This window comes from Erythranthe guttata, chromosome 10 (genome assembly GCF_056151865.1).
Source record: "Erythranthe guttata isolate IM_541 chromosome 10, IM_541, whole genome shotgun sequence".
In the NCBI taxonomy this organism is placed as follows: Eukaryota; Viridiplantae; Streptophyta; class Magnoliopsida; order Lamiales; family Phrymaceae; genus Erythranthe; species Erythranthe guttata.
Window position 1 is genome coordinate 278,589 of NC_142542.1, and position 22,588 is coordinate 301,176.

A 22,588-nucleotide genomic window follows, 5' to 3' on the forward strand; every position below is an offset into this window, starting at 1 on the left:
TTTACTCATTATAAGATTTTAAATAAAAATGTGGGGTATATGTATTTATTTAAAACATCTTATTTGCTCTCCAGAAGATTGTTTAAAAAAAATTAAGATTTTTTTTCAAAAAATTACCAAACACTTAAAAAAAACTTATAAACTCTAAAACATCTTATAAGTTCATTTTAATATATTTTGAGCTCAGCCAAACACGCTCCAAAAGTAACCAAAATGCAGATTATACCAAATGTAGATGGTGGCATATAATTTCATTTCGTAAATCTTCTTTAATAAAGGGCCCATAATTAATAATGTGGCCCATTAATTATTGGGCTTAAAAGACCTTGCCTAAAATTTGTGCCTTAGTGATGTGGCCTATAAGTATATTATAGCACACCCAAAGTGGAATAAGATGCATACACTTTGTATTATAATACAACATATTCACGCAAAATTTCTTATATTTTCTCCTTTTTACCTTTAGGTATATTCACCTATATACATATCACTTTATCTTCCTAAATACATCCCACTTTACCACATTCACTAAAAAATTCATACCATTTTTAGATTTTTTTTTTTATTTCCATTTCATAATCAACTTGATTCCAAGTTGAGGATCGACCGAAAAATATACATTGATAATTCTATAGTGCTTTAATTTGCATGTGAACTTCGACAAATTATTTGGTTTAAGTTTTGTTTAACGATAAGTTAATAGAACTTTGTCGTAACCAAAAAACTTCTACGTCGTGAATCCAATTTGAGACGAATTTCAAATCACTGTCTCTTATTTAATCGTGACGAATCTAGATACCATACTATAATGAATCTAATTTGCAACGAATTTTAAATCATAACATTTCTCCATTTTGAGTTTTTTATTATAATTATTTAATAGTGATTTGAAATCTCTTTCCAAATTCTACCATCGAAATTGAATCTAAAAAAGTTGTCCAAAAGAAGTCAAAGTCAATTTGGTCTTTTTCCCTTGTGAAAGTACTATCACCAATTTAAGTATTCAACCTAATTATCGTAGCATAGTTTTTATTTATTTTTACTAATAATAAAGATGAATAAAAGCCAACCACCAACACTTGCTGGAGACATTCAAACAAAAGGGCTAAATAATTTCATCTTATTTTGACAAGTGTGAACCAAAAAATCCTTACAGTATAGTATACACACGCAACTGTACAATTTTACAAATAAGACCATGACGTCATTTATTCATCCCTTATCATCTTTTTTATCCTTGGAAAAAAGAAAAAAGAATATCCAAATAAATAAATAATAAAAGTTGAAGATAAGCAAAATATAAAGAATAGATTAATGCGATTGAAGGAGGGAATTTATTAGTATGGTAGGTGAAAAAAGCCGGGGCCCCTTTTTTTAACTAGGGTTAGTAAAAACAGTAAAATTGCGATAATTTAAAAATTTATGACGTAGAAAAGAAAAGAGGAAAAGAGAATAAGAGCAGCGTAATCGGCGGTCAAAAAATTCATGAAATTTGCTGTAATTGTATAACAATGATCTGCAGTTGGTAGGGGTATATTTATGTCATTCGATACTCAATTATACACACAAAATCCAACCGGGAATTCACAGATTTTGCGTATTTATGCTGGTTTTTTTTTTGTTCCTGCTTCAAACCTAAAACCAACACGAATAAATTATAATCATAAACACCTGTTCTAACTCATCACTCCTGTTTTTCCTTAAACTCTTCGAAAAAACTCCCTCAATTTGTTCTTTCGCCTTTTGCCCTATCCCTTTTTCCCATTTTAGCGCAAAGTGAGGAAAAAGATAGCATCTTTCTCTGCGTTTTTTTTGTTAGGATTTTTTTTTCCAATCTAATTCCGTGTTTTCTGATGAATGGTGTTATTAGTCCGTGATGTTTATTTTTTAGTTATTCTGTGTATGAATAATTGAAGTGTAAAAAAAAGGATTAAGTTAACTGGTTTTTTTTTATTCGGTAATAAATAAATTAAAATGGGTGATCTTCCGGAGGGCGGTGCAACGGCGGAGCCAAACCCATTTGGGATTGGAACGGAAAATTGGGCCGCCGCTGACAGAGCGACCCTTGAAATAATCCGGAAGGTTCAACCCACCCCTGTATCGGAAGAGAAGAGAAAGGCGGTCATTTATTACATTCAGAGATTAATCAGGAATTTTCTTGGCGCTGAGGTGATAATCCTCTGCTTTCATCTCTTTTTTTTTAATCAGATTTACTCTCCTTGATTAATTAATTATATCTGCAGATTCTATGTGTACAGTGGGTTGATGATTTATTTGAGATTGGAGACTGTGTCTCTTAGTTTATCTGTAGCACAGATCAGTGTTTTTTTGTCATTTTTAGTCTGCAAGTAGCTAGTTTTTTATGTTTTCATTGCATGCATGGATATCATTTGCTTCGAATGCAATGATATCTTTATGGTAAATTATTTTTTGATCAATTAAATGTGTTTGATTAAATGACGGACATCGTCCAAATGGAAGAATGTCCGTACAACGAGATGAAAGGTTGTTTTTTTCGACGCGTGTAAAAGATGCGAGTAATGTGGGATGTTTGATATTTAGGAAGTAAATCGATTTTCAAGTTGCATTTAATATTTTTTTTAAATGCTCCGTCGAATTTGTCCACGCGTCTTTGATCTGGATACGTGAATTTGTTATCGAGGTAATCGGGGAAAGGTGTCATTAATATGATATGGTACATCCTTGTCTGTTTTAAGGCTCTTCTAAATTCGTATCTTTGGCGTATGTTTATTTATTGTTTATCTATCTTCTTTGATTTGTCTCTGCTGCTATTGCGAGTTACACGGCTGATCTATTAAAGAGATGTGGTCTAATTGAAACAATGTATAGAACATATTGCCTTGTGATCTTTGTACTTTCGTTATTTATGATGTTCGTTTGTGTCATGTTTTTTAATGTTTCTTGTCCCACAGTTAAATTCTTGATCCATGAGCATATGTATATTCATGTAAGAACCTAAGAAGTATCCGATGCTTGTTGTATCTGCCTTTCTTTATCCGATTAAGGTACCTTAATATTTGTTGAAGTAAATGTTTAAAACTTTTTGCAGGTAATCCCGTATGGGTCGGTGCCACTGAAAACTTATCTTCCGGATGGAGACATTGATTTGACTGCCTTTGGTGGTGCAAATTTCGAAGATACATTGGCCGACGATATGAAATCAGTACTCGAAGAAGAAGAGAGAAACATGGGTGCTGAGTTTGTTGTAAAGGATGTCCAGCTTATTCGTGCTGAGGTAATCAATCATCGTTGTTATTAATGATTAAAGAAATGTAGTAATTGTTTGTTTAAAGGTTTTTTGCACGTACCGTTTGAAATTTTGCGCAAGTTTATGATTTTTTTACTGAGACAGGGTTCTTATGTATGTGGCAGGTTAAGCTAGTGAAATGTATCATTCAAGATATTGTTGTTGATGTATCATTTAATCAAATTGGGGGTCTTTGTACTTTATGCTTTCTCGAGCAGGTAACTTTTATTCTAAACTAATTATTCATATGATTATGTTGCATCCTGTTATTTTTTGTTTTTTTATTAATGCGGTGATACTCTATTTGTTGAAGCATGATATATCTGACTTTTGTGGTTTAATTTTTCTTCGAGTAGTGAAATTATGTTATATTAATTAATTTATATTTAACCTACGTGAAAATTGTACGTAGCTTTTTTGCCATGCAATTACTATATGATTTACCGTATCCACTCTAATATTTTTCGTTCTTGTTGGTCGATCAATGCACTATTATGGTACATATATATTCTAATTTATGTTGTTTTTACGGAAACTCTAGTTTAGTGTTACTTATTCACACTTGCATAAACTTTTTGTATAAATATTTCCCATTCTAACGATGAAGTATTAACTTGATGCGACATCTATCTCTACAATGCAATATGCTTCCTAATTTTATTTTTTCACCTCTTGCATGAACTGGATGTTTCGTAAAATAATATTTTATTATTTCTTTTGTTAATTTATGTTTTAGGTTGACCGCGTTATAGGCAGAGATCATCTGTTTAAGCGCAGCATTATACTAATCAAGGCATGGTGCTATTACGAAAGCCGTATTCTCGGCGCCCACCATGGCTTGATTTCCACCTATGCGTTGGAGACACTCGTGTTGTACATTTTCCATCATTTTCACTCAACATTAGACGGTCCTTTAGCTGTGAGTTTAAATAAATAAAATTTCCATTTCTTCAAATTGCTTCGACAAAATAAACCTAACGACGAAATCTTTTCATTTGTAGGTTTTATATAAATTTCTGGACTACTTCAGCAAATTCGATTGGGATACCTACTGTATCAGCTTAAACGGCCCTATTCGACTCTCTTCATTGCCGGCTATTATTGGTAAAAAGCACCATTCTTGATTTGGAATCTCATAATTAAGATGTTATTATGATTGTGAAATCTAAATGTTTATTATAATATTTTTCAGCTGAGATGCCAGAAGATAGCGACGGAGATTTACTGCTAAGCAGTGATTTCTTAAGTTCTTGCGTTGGCATGTTTTCAGTTCCTTGTAGAGGCAACGACAAAAACTCGCGAGGGTTTCAGACGAAGCATCTCAACATAGTCGATCCTCTAAAAGAAAGCAATAATCTCGGACGTAGTATTAGCAAAGGTACAACCTTTTTTTTTTCCTTTTTTTTAATTTCCTGTTCATTAAAGTTTTGGCATTCAAATTTAGTGGTTGTTTTGTTCTGTTTTAGGGAACTTCTATCGCATACGTAGTGCATTCTCTTACGGGGCAAGAAAACTGGCACGAATACTTGTGCAGTCAGATGACTCGATTTCGGTCGAGCTCCACAAGTTCTTCTCAAACACCATAGCTAGGCATGGAGATGGACTGAGGCACGATATTCACGATTTCGACCTCGACCCTGCGATTATTTACAACAGTGCCATCCCAGTCCCTACTGCACCTGTTCCAGAGAGTTGGCTGCACAAAGTCGAAAACTTTGAATTACTCAACGGGGCGGAAAAAAAAGTACCGGATGCTCCAAGTAGAGAGCCACTCGATCTTGCTGCCCTGAAAATATCAGATACTCCAGCTGCGAAGCCCTTTTTTGCGCCGCACCTCTATTTCGCCGAATCCAGATTGCGTAATCGCAATGCAAATTCAGACAAGATCGATTCTTCTTCTTTTGTCTTGTCTGAATCCGATGAAGGATTCGTTGATAAAGATAAAAACAAGGATGTATTTTGGGCTACAAATCAAACAAATCCAGGGCAAGGCTCGTCGGCAAATAGGAGAGAGACAACTGAATCACCGAGCTCGTTGTCAGATCTGACTGGTGATTACGAGACTTACTTGAAGTTCTTACAGTACGGCAGATGGTGCTATGAGCACGGATTAGGTATTCATTCTCTGCCCATGCCTCCTCCATTGCCAACAACTGTCCCGTTTCAAGGCAACATTTTTCTGGACGGTATTGCCCCTCTCTCGCATTATAAACATAACGGGTTTTCTCATCGGCTCCATAATGGCTTCCTTCCAATTCCACCGGCATTGTACCCCGTGCCGCCACCTGTGTTAATGCCAGGTGTCACATTTGGGTGGGATGACGCGTCGAAAGCCAGAGGAACAGGAACTTATTTTCCAAACATGGTACGCTATTTATGGACCTACGGTGCTGTCTTAATTTCTTTTTAAGCTGTTGTCATTAGTTTAGCGTTTTATTTTTATATTTATTATTTTGCAGAATCAACCTCCACTAGGTTATAGGTCTTCGTCGATGAATGGAAGGAATCAGGTAGCAGCAACGAGGGCCCCACATATGGACGGGCGGAGCATGATATTTATGGAGGGGAATATGCTCGACAGAAGCAACAATGAAGTATCACAACAAAATCAAGTCCCTATCGAGAACGATGTGATGTCGTTTTCTCCTCATAATGGGAATGGCTTGTACGTACAACCAGAGGCGGATATAGATGAATGTGGACTGGAAAACAGCGGGCCCGCCTCTTCTTCGCCTAGAACATTCTCAGGCATGCAAAGGCCACAGCCTCCTTTTAGCAGGGAGCAGGATAGGTAAACACACAAAAAAAAAAAAAAAAGAGAATCCCCTGAATAAATATTTAACATACAAAAAAACAAAACCCGACTTTGGTTGAGCAATTTGCGTGGTCTGAACATGTAGGATTTCGTTGAGGTCTTCGTACATACTGAAGGATGAGGAAGATTTCCCACCATTGCCTGTCTGAATTCTGAAAAGCGGTAACTTTATTACAAGACTGTTGTTATTTAGTCACTCGTGAATGAAGAGTGAAGACGAACAAAAACGGATTTTCTTCTGAACCAGTAAAAGCCCGAGGCGGCTTCTGCTTCTGTGGCTTCTCAGCTGCTTATGAAAAAAAATACTCGAAACTTATAATATATTTTTTTTTTCGAAACTGATTTAACTTCAAAGAGGTTTTGTGTTGTTGTATCTGCATATTGTGGCAACTTTGTCCTCGTTTGGCAGAGCATAGGATGAATGTGAGATTTGCATAGGATGTTACATTCTTGACCGAATTTTTGTTTTTCGTTTTTTCTTTTTTTTGTTAGAACGATGATAAAGTTGTGTAGCTTAGTCATGATAAATGATGTTGAAGATGTCAAATGTAATGTAAAGAGAATGAATATTCTCTTGTTGCTTAATGATAGTTGCAATTTGAATTTTCTCTTGCAAAAAATTGTAGTATTTCATTTCTGAAAATTATTTAATTTAATTGTATATTGTTCGTGTACATTATTGGTGGCCAGTCGTTGTCATCGTGATGAAAATTTAGAAACAAATTGCTATTTATAGTGTCGATGATGACATATTGTATTGTTGCTATATTTTATCTGTTGCATCATTTTTTTGTATATTTTACAAATGCAAACTTCATTTGTGATTTGGGTCCGAGCAACAAAAGTGACTCCACAACCTGTAGAAAATAATGACACCGATTAAAATAATGCCAATTAATTCATATTAAAATGGTAACGATTGAAATTCCAAAATTTGCATACGAAATCTGGTAATTATTATTATTATTTTTTTTTATTTTTTTAATACAATCCCTTTGTCCATTTCGATGTGCGTTTCATAATTCATTAATTAATCCTATATAATCCCGATTCTTACTATCAATTATTGACACATTGATATAATGGTATAAATTAATTGTCGATTATCTCTATCCTCAAAATGAACAAGTCGGGGATAATAAGATATTGGTTGGATAAACCCTTGTTGGTATTTTAATTAACATGTTTATTGCAATTTCAAGGGTATGCTTTTGGATTTAAAAAAAATAAATTAAAATTAACGTCAAATATAATAAGATAATCATAGTTGACAATGAATAATAAGAGTTGTTAATCAACTCCCTAAATCCAAACGTTGGATCTTCTGTCCTACAAAAAAAATTAAAATTAAAAAAGAAAATCAAGTGTCATTTAGTTGGTGAATTGTCAACTATTTCATACAAATTATATCTACAGTGTCCTCCATTATAATCCAGGTTTTCAAATCTCAATTATTGATCACTTAAATATTTGTATGTATTATACGTCAAAAACGGTTTTATCTATCCTACACCCGGTGAAAGTTACACCGGGTGATTTTTTACCGTTGATCTACACACACCAATGTGGGTGTGTGTGTGTTTGTGTGTATATGAATGGTAAAGATTTACCCGGTGTATTTCACCCGGTGTAGGATCTCAAAAGCCGTCAAAAACATCATCAAATGCCAAGGTGGCGCACAAAGCTCGTTATTTATGAAAATTAATTATGATTAATCTGACTTTGTCCATTTAAGCCAGTTTTTAATTTTATCTACCCCAATTATAAATAAATAAATAAAAATAATAATAAAAAATGGAAACTTGTCATATAAAATGAACCCCCCATCAACCCTTCGGGCCTACTGAAAGCCCTCCAAAAAAAAACTCTCTCATTTCTATTTACTCTGTGTTTATTTGACCCATTGTTTTTCCAATTCCTCTTCTTCAATCTCGAAAATCTACAGAGGAATCTCCATTGTTAGCCACAAACGATGCTACCAAAACGGCGCCACAAATTTTTCAAATTCAGAACCCCAATTTCTTTCCGAAGCAAAGAAAATTGAATTTCAATTTATTTTCATCACTCCTATATATATAATTGTGCGCTGTATTTCTGTAATTGTTCGAATCCAATGATTTCTCGGGAGTACGAGTTCTCACGTGAAGTTGGGGGAATGGCTTGGATTATGCTGAGGATTGATTATTCAAGGCTTTTCTGGCTTTTGTTTGGCCTCTTTTCATATGAAAATCACGAAGGAAAACCTCGGATTTTTTAGCATCTGTTTTCTCCTTCCGTTTGCAGCTGAATTAATTTTCCAGTTTTTAATTTCTGTTCTGCTCAAGTGTGTGTGAAGTAGTAAATCTATTTTAATTAGGAGAAGTAAATTTATATATCTGAGTTGGTTTTATTCAATCATGAAAAATACAATCGTTGGGGAAGCCATTGTTGATGGAGGAAATACGCAGTTGTACGTGGAAATGGATCCATCCGAACGATACGGTCGCGTAAGTTTTCTAATCTATGTATCGTTTGATTTTCCTGCAATTACAAGTTTTTCATTTTTAATATTTTTTTCTGAATTTATTGATTTAACTATAGTTGCCTTTGGAATGTCTTTTGTATTTTTGTGTGTTGATCATCTAAATTTGTTCAAATATGTTTGTCTGGTTTATGAGTCCTTCCATGTATTGACTTTTGGGAGTTTATAAATTATAGATGAAGTTGGTGGTGGTAGTCTAATAAAAATTAAGGACAAGTTGTTCATGTGCATGCACCTTTCTTTTTCAGTTGGTGAGAATTGTTATTATATATGTTAAATATTCACCAAATACACTAATTGAAAAATATTTACTTGCTCATGGTCACATATGTAAAGACAAGTTGATTGAACTAAACAATTCAACAAATAAAATAGTTTCATGTATTGGATTATGTGTATTTTTTTTTTCTGGGAAAACTTAATTGCCTTCTTGCTGGATATAAAAGAAAAGGAAGAGGGATGAATACAACAGATCTTATTATTGTTTTTACACTCATCGTGGTTAGTAATCTATTTATGGACCGCAATTTTTGTTTGTTACATCGTTGCAGTTCAAAGATGTTCTTGGAAAAGGAGCAACAAAGACTGTGTACAGAGCATTCGACGAGTTTCTTGGAACAGAAGTTGCTTGGAATCGGGTGAAACTCGACGATGCCTTTAGGTCACCCGATGAGCTGCAGAGGCTTTACTCTGAGGTCCTCCTTCTCAAGAATCTAAATCACGACTCTATAATGAAATTCCGTACATCATGGATCGATGTTGAACGAAGAACTCTCAACTTCATCACCGAAATGTTCACATCCGGCAACCTAAGAGAGTAATGTCATAGACTCATAATTCGCACATTTGATTTTTGTTTTGTTCTGTAAGAAACAAATCTATAGCTAAAGATGAGGTAAACGCTCAACAGGTATCGGAAGAAGTACAAGCGAGTGAGTATTCGAGCGGTTAAGGATTGGGCCCGCCAAATTTTGGAGGGTCTTGATTATTTGCATGGTCACGACCCTCCAGTGATTCACCGGGATTTGAAGTGTGACAATATCTTCGTCAATGGTCATCTTGGACAGGTTAAAATCGGTGATCTGGGATTAGCAGCTATACTTCGTGGTTCACACCATGCGCACAGTGTCATAGGCAACACACTATCCTCTGTCTCTTAAGATTTTTTTATAATTTAAATAAAGATAATTATACTAAATAAAGAACATGATTTATTTTTTTCATCAGGCACACCTGAATTTATGGCACCTGAGTTATATGAAGAAGACTATGATGAGCTAGTTGACATTTACTCCTTCGGCATGTGTGTTATGGAGATGCTTACTTCTGAGTATCCGTACAGTGAGTGCTCTAATGCTGCTCAAATTTACAAGAAAGTCACCTCGGTAAGATTTGGATAATTCGTTTAAAAACTCGTGAAAGTTTTTCATGCATAACAAACATACGGGACCATAATTTCGTTCTTCTTGAGAATAGGGAAAACTGCCAGAGTTATTTTACGACATCGAAGATGAAGAAGCTCGTAGATTTGTGGGAAGGTGTTTGATGAAAGCTCCTGACAGACCATCTGCTCGTGAGCTTTTGATGGATCCGTTTCTTTCGATAGAAGAGGCACCAAAATCCCCTGCTACCAAAAAAATCTTGAAGAGCATTGATATGACAATCACGGGGACTATGAATCCAGAAGATGATGCCATCTTTCTCAAAGTACAGATTTCTGATGAAAACGGTATGAATCAATTATTGTAATAAGTAAAATTAAATAAAGAAAAGATTCGATCACTAACAGTGATGGAAATTTCAGGTCCTGGTATAAACATCGACTTTCCGTTCGATATAACGAGCGATACCCCGTTGGATGTTGCTACAGAAATGGTGAAGGAATTGGAAATAAAAGAATGGGAGGCAGACGAGATTGCTAATATGATCGACGAAGAAATTTCGAATTTGGTCCCGTCGTGGAAGGATTCCATCTCTTCTCAAATGCACCCTCAGCAGAGTTTCAACTACGGCGACGATGATAATGACGATAATACCCCCCAACACCCTTTTTATGCCACATCATCCTTATCCTCCTCTGAGGTTTCCCTCCCATGTCTTTTCTCCTTGAACGACCTCCAATTTGACCGAGCAAATTCACTTCATGATTTGCTTCAAGGTATCCATATTTTCTCTGAAGTACTCAGGATTGAATTTCCCTCTAATTAATATATATATATAATGGAAATTATTGATGCAGAGGAGACAAACGGCGATGATGATGCCAGCTCACAAAGCTCGGCCTGCTCATACAAGTACCATAATCTGAAGTACTGTTCGGCAAATGAGGATGAATTTGCGCAGAACTTACACAGGGAAGAAGCTACAAACCGCAATATAAAGACACAGAAAAGCACAAGGTTTGGACCAGAAGGGAGCATGGCGAGAAACTGCAGCAATATTAATGTGGCGGATTATAATTTAAAAACCCAGCAGAAAATGGTAAGAACTGGATCGATGGTTGATATACGAAGCCAATTGTTGCATCAGACACTTGCGGAGGAGATGAACAAACGGCGTTTATTCAATACAGTTGGGGCGGTTGAGCAGATTGGCTTCCAGGAGCCATCTGTTGATAAAAAGAAAACTAATAAAGCTCGTAAAGGAAAATCTACCAAGGAAAGAGGGTTTATTAAATGGTGAGGTGTGAGGGTTGTTTTTTTTTTTTTTTTTTCCTTTTCCATCAAGAATCAATAATATAATGGTTCTGTGTGAAGATTGTTTTTGTGAGTGTGTGCTTTGTTTGGTGTGAAACATTTGAACCTTTTACTCTGGTGTGATGGAGTTTTATGTGAGCATGGATTGAACAGTTAGAAGCAAACATGCTACACATCTGTAACAAAATATGTAATAAACATTTGCTTTGAAATGCTATGTACTATAATTTATTTATGTTTGTCTCCCATTACTTTTATTCATATTGGATTCTCTGTTGTAGTTTGGTATCGCATTTCACAAATATTTTATCAATTTAATACACGTTACAATTGATTGACGAAATACAATATGATGTATAATATATCAAATTGCTGTTACAACTTACAAGATCAAACTGATTTTCATGGAGCCATTTTCCCCTATTGTTCATCTTCTTCAGAAATACAAAATTACTTTTAAAAATAGGGCAAAAATGGCGGGCCCAAAAAATTGAAAATATTTGAAAATGAGAAAGAGTCTGGAAATGAAGTATAGGAGTGCAACGCCAGTAAATATGAATTATGTAGACGTGCTTCCGACGACTGTTACGTGCACCCCCACCACGGCGGCACAGCCCATACACTTTAAACACAAAGCTCACCTCTTATCATTTTACCTGAATTTATCTTCCGATGGAGAGGAAGAAATTCGATCGCAAAAGTCGATTGATCTACACATCGTCACCGGCGGCGCCGCCGCCGTCGCCGATCCCCACCGCCAGAGGCTCCCGGTCCGCGGCAGATCCGTTACTATCCGATTACATCGACAAAAGCGCACAAATTCCGGCACTTCAACTTCCTGAACACGTTAATAAATTCAAACCAGAGGAAATCAATTACGAATCGCTGGTATTCAGGGAACACGATTCGCTGAGAAGGCTGCTGAGATCTGCCAGAGAGTTCGGAGTTTTCCGTATCAGTAATCACGGAATAGCAACGGAGGAATTGAGATTCGCTTTGGCTAACAGCGAAAGGATATTCGGGATAACGGTGGAGTGCTGCACCAGTTACGGCGATCACGAGAAGATCGTTTGGCACGGCGACGACCGCCGCATCATGGAGGAGGCTGCCGCCGCCGCGATCGGCGTGCGGAATTATCACATTTTCTGGTCAGATTAATTTCCAATTTCCAATTTCATATTTCTTTTTCTTTTTTATTTGAGTTTATATAAGTCAAATAAAACTCAAATTGACCGAAAATAATATTTATATGCAGCGAAAAAATGGAGAATGTGGGAAGAAAACTGGAAGGAATGGCGGAAGAATTGGGTAAGATAATAGTGGGAAAGCAAATTGAAGAGAGTGTTGACATAGGAGAGTCAACGTCAACATTGAGCATTTACAGGTACCATAGGGCTAACATCAACGATAGAAGTTCATCTGTAATTGGGGAAATAATCCAACAAGAATCAAGTCTATACTCTTTGAGCCTCCATCTTTTGCTAGAACCAAGTGAATTTTGTCTCGAATCGAGCCACGGAAATTTGTCGTTCGACACTAGCTCCGAAACACTTGTTGTCACCATAGGGAACGAACTTCAGGTGAGAATTTTATTTCACTGTCCGCTTGAAAATATTAAATAAGCTCGAGTTTTTTGGAATAGAAAAGTTGGTCGAAAGCGGAATTGTATATGCATTATTCCAATTACAATCCACGAATATCGAATGAAAACTACTATTGCAAAATCAAAAATATTTTGATCGGAATCGACATAATTCGAAAATTCGTTCTAATTTCCATTATGTACCTGATTTGAAATAATTCTTCTAAAACCTTTCAGGAAAAAAAAAAAAAGAAGATTCTTTTAAAATTATATGTTGGGCCTATGATATATAAATGGGCCACACTGGGACAACTAATTACATAAGTCAAATAGGCTAATACTATGAATTCGTAGGATTGCCGGATGGGCCTACATAAGTGGACTTTAAGATACTGCCTGCATAATTATTATTTCAAGTGGGGTTATGTTACGTGCAATTATTAATTATTAATTATTAAAATTTCCGCAATTAAATATTAATTCTCTCTCACTCTTTATTAATTTTTTTTTTAAAAAAAAAAAAAATTGGTTGCAGGAATGGAGCCATGGAGAATTGAAGTCTGCTCAAGGGAAAATAATATTTAAGCCATTCCTACAGACAAATAGACCATCTTTTTCAATAGAACAGAAGTGGTCAGCTTCGAATCTTAGGAAAGTTGTCCGTGAATCAGACAAGATTATTTCCCTCACAAACCAGATCTTCTTTCTACTCGTTGTCGCGTTTCTATTTAACGCTTATGCTTATATATTTTCTTGAGTTTTAATTGCTGCTATTTTTAATAAGTTTGCATTAAAACTTCAAACCTTTTGATTGTTGCTTTTCCTTTTGCCTTCTGTTTCTGCTATAATAATGAATAAGAAAAAAATAAATACAATACTTAATTACTAGGAGGTGGTTATATGAGGAGATTAGTTAGTAATTGTTCATCAATGTTTAATCATTGTGTAATGAATTATTGAGAATATGGGAGCCGTTGATCTGACTAGCCTTATTTATTAATTTATTTATATTGGTTAAAATGGATGTGTCAATCAATCTTTTATTTTATTTTTCAGCAAAGTAATTTGGGGGATGGGTCCTCAATCTTTTTTGCTAGATATGAAAGTACAAGGAGTCGATTAAAATAGACACTACACAGTTACAAATTTAAGCCAAAGTTTATTTGGCATATTGCACGCTAGTAGACATTTTTTTCTCTGTACAAATCAATATTTAAAAAGATATCTTTTTAGAAAAATCTTAAAGTAACAGAGGGATAAGATATTTGAAGAATGAAAATTGATTATTAGGTTGATTACACTTTAGTTTATTACAGTGCTAAATAGTTAATGTAATGACACAATTAATTAGTTGAATGGTCGATATCAATTGGCCCACAAAAATCTAATGACACAACGTGCAAGATTTTTATGAATTGGAACCACGCAATAAACTTCCAAATTGAGGAACACCTCATTTCATCTTTTAATAAAGTACTCAACTTTAAGTGTGATTTTTGTGCTTCAATTTTTGTACTTGCATAATTCATTCATATATTTCAACAAATTCAATCAAATAATACAATTTGTACACACACACACACACACACATTTATCACACCAATCGAATCTTGAGTTGATTATTTGAGGGAAAAAAAAAGCAAGGATTTCAAAACTATGATAAATGGTTAGAGTAGCAAAGCCTTCAATCTTTAAAGGGTTACGTTCTATGCTAATAAAAATAATATTTGGTTATAATAGACTGAGTATAGGATTGACAAATGCCAAAACAATTATTAAAAAAAAAAAAAAAAGCACTCTTGTTTTACCTAATAGATTGCTGTCAATTTGGAATATAAGTTTGTAGTTTGGTTGTAATCATGATTAACTAATCATACTAAAGAAATGCATGGGGATGTATTGTGACATTTGACTAAAAGCTAATCTAGAAAATAACATTTAATTAGTTATATAAAAAGAAAAAAAGAAAAGAAAAAAGAAAGGCAGTAATATAAAGGACAAAAAAGAGCAGCTAGAGAGGGTAGAGATGAAGAAGACATGAGCACATGGACGGACATAGAAGTGCCGCCACTCGTGTGCGCGGACTTATGCAATACATTACTACCTACTTCCACATTAACAATCACTCTGCCCATACACCGGATTCGGTGCAGTATAATATAAATCTCTACACGTTTATTTTTATGCTATACTCAATGAAAGTTACTGTCGATCTACACTGCACATATGACACGCCAGTGTGGGTGTATGTGTTTGTGTTCTTATGAATGATGTTAAAGATTTACTATGTGTATTAATTTCACATATAATATAAACCATGTTTACACCATCTAAAATAAATAATATTTGGAGGTGAATAATGTGATATATAGAGAAAATGGTAATATAAAATGTGTAAGTAGTAGATGAAATATGATAATGAGGTCGAGACAAAGATAAGCAAACCCTGAAAATGCGGATTGTGTTCCAAAACTAATTTGTTTTGACTTAATTTTATATTTGAGCCACAGCCCCGATATATCATACAGTAGAACCTCGATAAATTAATACCCGATAAATTAATAAACTCGCTTAAATAATAAATTTTTCCGGTCCCGACTCGGGGACAACGTGCTAAATTAATAATTCGCTAAATTTATAAGATAATACACATTCGAAAATTTTAAGAAGCCCCATATAATATATAAATTAATAATGCATAAAAATAATTCTTAAATTACATGGTACATTACATATTTTATAGATCTATGAAGGTTTAATACAATACAATTTAATTGTCGCTTGTTTCTTATTGAAGTTCACATTATCATCAATCCCGTCCCTCACTTTTCTTAACATGGTTAGAACTTTCGGTATAGTTTTGTCATAACTCAACATAAAATCGCTTTATACCATTGTTGCTTTAAGAGTTTCCATTTGTGAAACGGGCTCTATAGTGCATTGAACTAATGATACAATGAATAATATACATGTAAAAAAATTAAAAAAATACATTTATTGAAAATAATAATAAAAATAATTTCATAAATTAATAAGTTATTAATTAATGTATAAATTAATAAATATTAATTTATCGATAAGTTAATATTTCGCTAAATTAATGAAATTTTGATGGTCCCAACTATATTAATTTATAGAGGTTTAACTGTATATGATATATATAAATAAATAGTATAAGAGTGCAGTGCAGACTGCATATATAGTCACTCCTTACGGCTCGCCGACACTGACCATATTCAATTCCCACTCATTCTAACCATTAATTATTAATAGCTCCAGGCATTATTTCTTTTTCAAGTCAACAACAATCCAACATTTTTTATTATTTTTGTCGTATAAATGTTTTGCTGGTGACGGGGGGCCTCTTTTTCAAAAGGTCCCCCCCCCCCCCTACAAACAGTGAACCCTCATTAACATAATTTGACATCTTCCGCACCCACCATTACATAATTATATTGCTCATAAATTGGACGTGACTAATACTTTGTACATACACAAGTACAAACTATACATTCTAATTACAATGTCATTTTAATTTTCCTTACCTTCGATTAATTTATTCGTTAACGATTTAATGGAGTTGTTTTATTTGGCTCACGCCTATACCCTTTTATGCTCTCATCAATATTGTGTGTGCACCACAAAGATGACACAGACAATAATAATTCACCTGGATTTTTATGCTCCATTCCACCAATTCGACCAATTAAATACAAGTCCTCAATAATATTCCGTCCAATTTTATTTTTGCAGAAGCAGAATTTATTGTTTCACCTTTCATTACAATTTAGACCAATCCTGGACCAATTAATTATATAAATTATACATAATATATAGAAAACTAAAATTTCATAATCTGGTAATTAATTTAACTTCAAAATTAACTACTATATATGAACTTATTACTCATATATATATATATATATATATATATATATATATATATATATATATATATATATATATATATATATATATATATATATTAATAATTAATATTATAATATATATATATATATATACATCCATATAATTAAATTATAGAAAAATAAAAATACACGTACGTACAGGAGATTAATTAATTACTTGAGGCGAAGATGGACGAAGTCAAACCAGATTTGCTTGAAAACATTGATGATGACGTCATGATATTCGTCGGAATTCAATGAGAGATAGCACGCCAGCAGCTCTTCCAAATCTTTGGACGCTCTTAAATTATTCTCTACGATCATCTCCACCATTGACTCCCTGAAGTCTCGCCGTGGATCCTTTGACGTTTTCACCACCGCAAATGTCTCCGCCGCCGCCGTAACGCTCCCGGAGCTTGAATTCGGCGACGCCAAGGTCTTCCTCCCCTGAATCCGCCGGTTCGCTATTCTCGGAGAATTCGTACGGAGCTTCACCCCTGGTGATGGCGAACTCCGCCTGACCGGACTGACCGTATTATTTGTAGTACTACTCAAGAAATCCTCTTTGACAAGCTTAACAGAAAGTGATCCGTACGCGCTTCTCTCCGATAATTCAGCCGAGGTTTTCGGACGAGTCTTTGTGGGCTCCTGTACTTTCTTGGTGATGATTGGACGGAGATGATCGGAAATCCTTTCATTGTCCGGTTTCGAAACGACGTCGTTTTCATGGGTTCTGCATTTACAGGAGTTAGCCGCCAAAGAAAGCATGCCGTCGAATGTAGTTTCAGGGGTTAGGCCGCGGTCGGAGCCGTATTCAGTCAAGAGGGATTCATGTTCCGACGATGAATTTTGTTCGATGGTCGAATCTTCCGGTGGCTTTGTCCAGACGACGGACTCGAGGGTGGCGCGGCAGCTGCAGCCGGCGGAGAGGGAGGAGGAAACGAGCTGATGACTCGGCGGGTGCCGCCGGCTGATGATCATCCTCTTGATGCTCCTTCTTCTTCGTGATGATTTTCTTGGCGGTTCGATCTTGTCTGAAACTGAAATCCTCGTTGTCTTTGTTGTCGGAGAATTATTGGGCTGTAAATTAGTGAGGTCCCTAGTGAAGTAGTAGGATTTTCTTTGGTCTGAGCTGCTAGAATGGGATTGGCTAGTAATTGTTGATGGAGGAATATTATTCGAAGGTGCTGCAGTTGATGAAGAAGAAGAAGAAGATGATGACGTGGAGGTAATTTGGTTGTTGTTAGTAGGGTTTATTAAGGTTTTGTTGTTGTTGGTGTTGAGGTTATTTCTAGGCCTGGTCATGTACTTGAGCTTGTAAAACCAGGCATTTGGAATCATGTCTGATAATCTGAACTTGTAATTCCCCATTCCTCTTTTTTTTTTTTTCTGTGATAATTGTGTGTGTTTCTCTGTGTCTGTGTGTGTGTGTGTGTGAGTGTGAGAAATGGTTTTTTGGTGGGAGTGAGTGAGTGAGTGAAAAAAATGTTGGATAAATAGAGCTATGGGGTATGGGGTCCATGCATGAAGAAATTTGTGTCATAAAATAATTAGCAATTTGCTTTTGTCTTCCTGTTTTGTTTTTTGGTTTCTTTTAAATAAAAAAGGCCACCTAAACTGTTTGTCGTAACCACAACTTTATTAAATTTTATGTGTGTGTTCTTGTTATTTATTATAGAATATTGTTTTCTGTATTAATTAGGTAAAATTATTAGGACCTTTTTGAACTAGTAAGTTTGATAGTAATCATGTTCATCATTTTAAACAGCACAAAGCAACATACATATATTATATGAATTATTGATTCCTCAGGCATTGGTTTTGCATGCGGCATGCCGATCCACATCAATTTTAGTGCTGTTTCTTTATTTTATTTTATTTAATTGAGCGAATATAATTGCCTTTTATGATGTGTATAATTATAACATTTACACCATAAAATCTAAGGGATATAACTGGACAAAAAAAAAAAACCAAAACCAAGTCACAGGCTAGCTCACTAGCCACATGAAAAGGTAGATAGATAGATGACCTATTAATTTCCAGCCTATATATATATATATCTAATATATATATCATGCAGTAGAGTCAATTATCAATAAGACACTTGCATGTAAAATGTCTTTGTCCATCTCAGGACATGTGCATTCATGAAATCATCAAATTAGATGTGTAGTGTATGTATCTATATATGTTGTATCATGTATGTATAGTCCGATCCAGTGCGCACTGCATGCAATCAGGAAGAAAAAAACTTAAATGACAAAGTGTCAGAATTATTACATGGCCTTTTTTAGTAGCAGAAATCATCTTTGGGATGTAATCAATGGTACGGTACTTCTTTTGTTGTTAAAATCTAGCCTTCTCTCTAGCTTTGTTGTGAATTTGTATGTAGGGGCTTCTATCTTGTACTATGCACCACCACCCCTGTCAGCTTTATTTTTGTACTAGATTTAATTCAATTTTTCTTTTTCTTTTTCATAAAATCAATTTAAAAAACAATAGTAATAATTCACTGTTTTTTAGAATGCACCCAATTCACTTGCCACATTGCAAATGATCATAGCGATGTACATTCAAATATCTGCACATAATCACACACGCGTACGGTTAACAAGTGTCCGGTGTAAATAAATAACAGATGTAGCATCGAATTCAGTGGAGAAGTAATGGGGTGTGGTGATATGTATACAAGTGACCTTATCATTCTCAAAATTGATGTGTGGCTGAGTTTGATACGAGTATGCAAGACAACTACTAGGTATGAAAAGGAATGCACAAAACACAATAACGTCCCAAAATTGATGTACAACTGTACCCATGTTCTAAACAAAGACAAAAAGGTAAAGCTAGCCCTTATCATAAATGTGGAGATATACATCTCTTTCGATCTCTTCCAATCCGACAATTTGAATACCTCTCTTTCTGTTCCAATCCGACAAATAATTGACAACCGTACCTTTGAGATCTCAACCCATTTGTTTTTATCAACTAGGTGCTTTTCATTTTCGGGCCCAAGCCCGGGTAGCAATATTTGGGCCGGGTAGGTAAAGCCTGTTTCCTAACGGGCCGAACTTCCATGTGCTATGCGTGGGCCGTTTGAACTGCCTTAATCTGAACTTAAAAGGTTCAATAACGTGACACTCCCAGTCCCATTATGCAATTTATTCATTAATTCCATTTATAATTATAAGTTCTAGAGAAACCAAACTTCATACAACTAATTAATTAGATGGTGACTGATTAGAGACATGACAATTGAAGAAGACGGATTAATGTGGGATAATCATCATCATCATCATCATCATCATCATCATTTACACACAATTAGAAGCCATCTTTGGATTTGAACAAATGAATGTATCAAAAAAACAATATTGCAAAAAACAAACAAAAATAATAACAAATGTTATGCGGGTAAAACTATCCTGGCTGACGTCATATTAAGAGTTGTAGAGTGCTGCTGGAGAGTGAACTGGGGTCCACTTAAGCCAGCAGCCCATCTCCTTAGAATCCTCAACAGCGTCGCCGCCTTCCTCTTCCCTCTCCCAGTTCCCGTCCCCATTATTTCCCAAACTACCCTTTCTATCCCCGACGTTGCCGCCAGCTCCCCCACCATCTCCGATCCACCTTTCCGGCACATATTCACTAGCGTCGCGGCCGCGCTCTCCTTTGCTCTGTCCGAACCCTCCCTCAATACCCCCGTCAATTTCTTCACCACATTCCCATGGTATGCCGCCGCAATCGCCGCCAATCCGCCCCGTTTCACCACCACCTCCAGAACCGCCACCGCCTCCTCCACCAGCGAGTCCATCACCTCCCCGATCATATCCACCACTCCTCCTTCAATCAACTTCCCAATCGCCTCCCTGTCACCCGCCAAATTCAAAATCGCCATCAGAGCGTCTCTCTTCGAGCCCGTGGGCCCCGCCCTCGCCAGATCTAGCAGCGCCCTCACGACACGTGTCTTTCTCCCGAGTCTCTTCCGGTGTGCGTGCACCCCCGTCAGGCTGAAAATGGTGGCCGCCGCGTTCCCCTTTGCCTCCCACGTGGCCCCCGATTTCAACACCTCGATAACGCCGTTCAGTACTCCGTCAGTTTCCATAATCCTTGTCTTATTTGCTTCGAGTATGGACAAGTTGAGGATGGTGGTAACGGCGTTGATTTGTAGGCTCGGGTGTTCCGAACCTAAGAACTTCGCCAGCAAAGGCAAGGCTCCAGCCTCGGCGATGCAGGTTCGACTGTCGGAATCGGTCTTGGCCAGAACACGAAGCTCGTGAACTAAACGGTCAATTACTTCCGACGTCTGCTGCGCCGTTAACTTGTTGACCAGAAAAGAAACGGTCATCTTGATTGCTTCGAGTGCGGTTTTATTCAAGGCAACGGCGTTAGGTTTGACGTTAACTTCCATTGACTCGAAAGGGATCTTCTGGTCGCGGCACCACATAGCTATCATATTCTTCAACGCCAAATTAGGAATGAAATGCGTGTGGGACAGTGTCTGACCTGTCTTCGGACACGTGGCGTGCCCCGATTCGACCCACAAGTTTATCGACGACCTGTCGTATGTCTGACCGGTGGACACCACCACCGGATCTCTCATCAAATCGAGAGATATCGGACACCGGAAATCCGCCGGGCAGTTCACCTCCGCCGTCGATTTCTGCCTCCTGGTGGTGATTCTAGGCGTGGAGGCGCCGTACAACACGCACTTTGCGTAGCGTACAAGTCCGATCAGCGCGACGGCGTCCGACTTCGATTTGTCGTCGTTCTGATTCTGAATTTCATCTTCGAGATTCTCGATTTCGGCTGTGCAGCCTGCGGAATCGTTCAAATTCAATCTCTCGAAAATATCGGAGAGCTTCAAATGATCGGGAACAATTTCTCTTTTGATGTTCTCAAGCATTTTCAGTACCTCCGTTCTGAGATTTTCATCGTTCGTTTCCACACAATTACCTGCAACTTTTTCCGAGCACTGCTTTCTGATCAAATTAAGCAATTCCTCAACATCTTCGTTCAAATTGAGCTCCCTCGCCGGAAAAATATCGAGAAGCGTCGATAATTCAACAGTCAATTGATAAAAAGAGCTCGAAGTAGAAGGAATTTGCATTAACAGCCACATTTTGCTGTAGGTGGAACAGTCTTCCAACAGTACCTTTATCCTCTGCAAAAGTATGTACAACTCCTCGAAGCACAAAGCAGCAGAAGGCGGAAGAGCATTCACATGATTCTGAACAAGTTCCTCGAAAAGTATCGAAATCAGCTTCGATTTTCTGATGATCGAAGCAGAGCTTTTCCTCAGAAGAACTCTCATCGGCTGCAGAGTTGAAATTTCATGAGATAGAAGAAACAGCGCTCGGAGTAGATTCCGATCGGAGAAATCCGGCGATATAAACGCCCCCAACGACGGCCGCCGCTTTCTCACCGGAAAAATCTCCTGTGAAACCGCCATCCACCGCCGCAGAATAATCTACTTGGAAATATATAAGTATATGAATTTATCCGCGATTGAAGCAAACAAATTGATGAATTGATGAATTGAAGTATGTAGGTAGAGAGATAAGTTGTTAAAAAAGACTTTTGTTGGAAGGGAACGCAATTGAAATTGAAATTGAAATTAGGAATCAAAGGTAATGAGCTGTGAATGTGGACCAAACTTAATAAGATGCTTAGTCTAAAGGTTTAATCTTTTTTTTTTTTTATCTGCAGAAAAGAAATGCAACAACTAATCAATGGAGGAGTAGGCTACATGTCTAAATATATTAGGCAGTCAAGCTGTATAATTGAGCAGTTTCTTT

At 36.3% G+C, this 22,588-nt stretch overlaps 5 protein-coding genes across 5 annotated transcripts; 3 read left to right on the plus strand and 2 right to left on the minus strand.

Annotated features, from left to right (window-relative positions):
• The first annotated feature begins 1,041 nt into the window (after positions 1–1,041).
• LOC105953174 (PAP/OAS1 substrate-binding domain superfamily) lies at positions 1,042–6,849 on the plus strand. The gene is made up of 9 exons (XM_012976807.2): positions 1,042–2,169; positions 3,071–3,256; positions 3,394–3,486; positions 4,005–4,187; positions 4,270–4,372; positions 4,461–4,646; positions 4,735–5,633; positions 5,728–6,059; positions 6,169–6,849. Exons 1-9 carry the CDS (start codon positions 1,975–1,977, stop codon positions 6,230–6,232), a joined length of 2,241 nt encoding a protein of 746 aa, XP_012832261.2. The 5' UTR covers positions 1,042–1,974; the 3' UTR covers positions 6,233–6,849.
• Positions 6,850–7,846: 997 nt separating this feature from the next.
• LOC105953175 (putative serine/threonine-protein kinase WNK5) lies at positions 7,847–11,535 on the plus strand. The gene is made up of 7 exons (XM_012976808.2): positions 7,847–8,569; positions 9,156–9,421; positions 9,515–9,738; positions 9,832–9,989; positions 10,081–10,333; positions 10,409–10,762; positions 10,844–11,535. Exons 1-7 carry the CDS (start codon positions 8,480–8,482, stop codon positions 11,284–11,286), a joined length of 1,788 nt encoding a protein of 595 aa, XP_012832262.2. The 5' UTR covers positions 7,847–8,479; the 3' UTR covers positions 11,287–11,535.
• Positions 11,536–11,851: 316 nt separating this feature from the next.
• On the plus strand, positions 11,852–13,685 carry LOC105952756 (2-oxoglutarate (2OG) and Fe(II)-dependent oxygenase superfamily protein). Its single transcript, XM_012976336.2, has 3 exons — positions 11,852–12,448; positions 12,556–12,880; positions 13,418–13,685. Exons 1-3 carry the CDS (start codon positions 11,973–11,975, stop codon positions 13,637–13,639), a joined length of 1,023 nt encoding a protein of 340 aa, XP_012831790.2. The 5' UTR covers positions 11,852–11,972; the 3' UTR covers positions 13,640–13,685.
• A 3,229-nt stretch (positions 13,686–16,914) lies between these two features.
• On the minus strand, positions 16,915–18,280 carry OFP1 (ovate family protein 1). The gene has a single exon (XM_012976399.2). The coding sequence runs from the start codon at positions 18,159–18,161 to the stop codon at positions 16,965–16,967; it is 1,197 nt and encodes a 398-aa protein (XP_012831853.2). The 5' UTR covers positions 18,162–18,280; the 3' UTR covers positions 16,915–16,964.
• A 1,768-nt stretch (positions 18,281–20,048) lies between these two features.
• On the minus strand, positions 20,049–22,588 carry SAUR21 (ARM repeat superfamily protein). Its single transcript, XM_012976806.2, has one exon. The coding sequence runs from the start codon at positions 22,240–22,242 to the stop codon at positions 20,200–20,202; it is 2,043 nt and encodes a 680-aa protein (XP_012832260.2). The 5' UTR covers positions 22,243–22,588; the 3' UTR covers positions 20,049–20,199.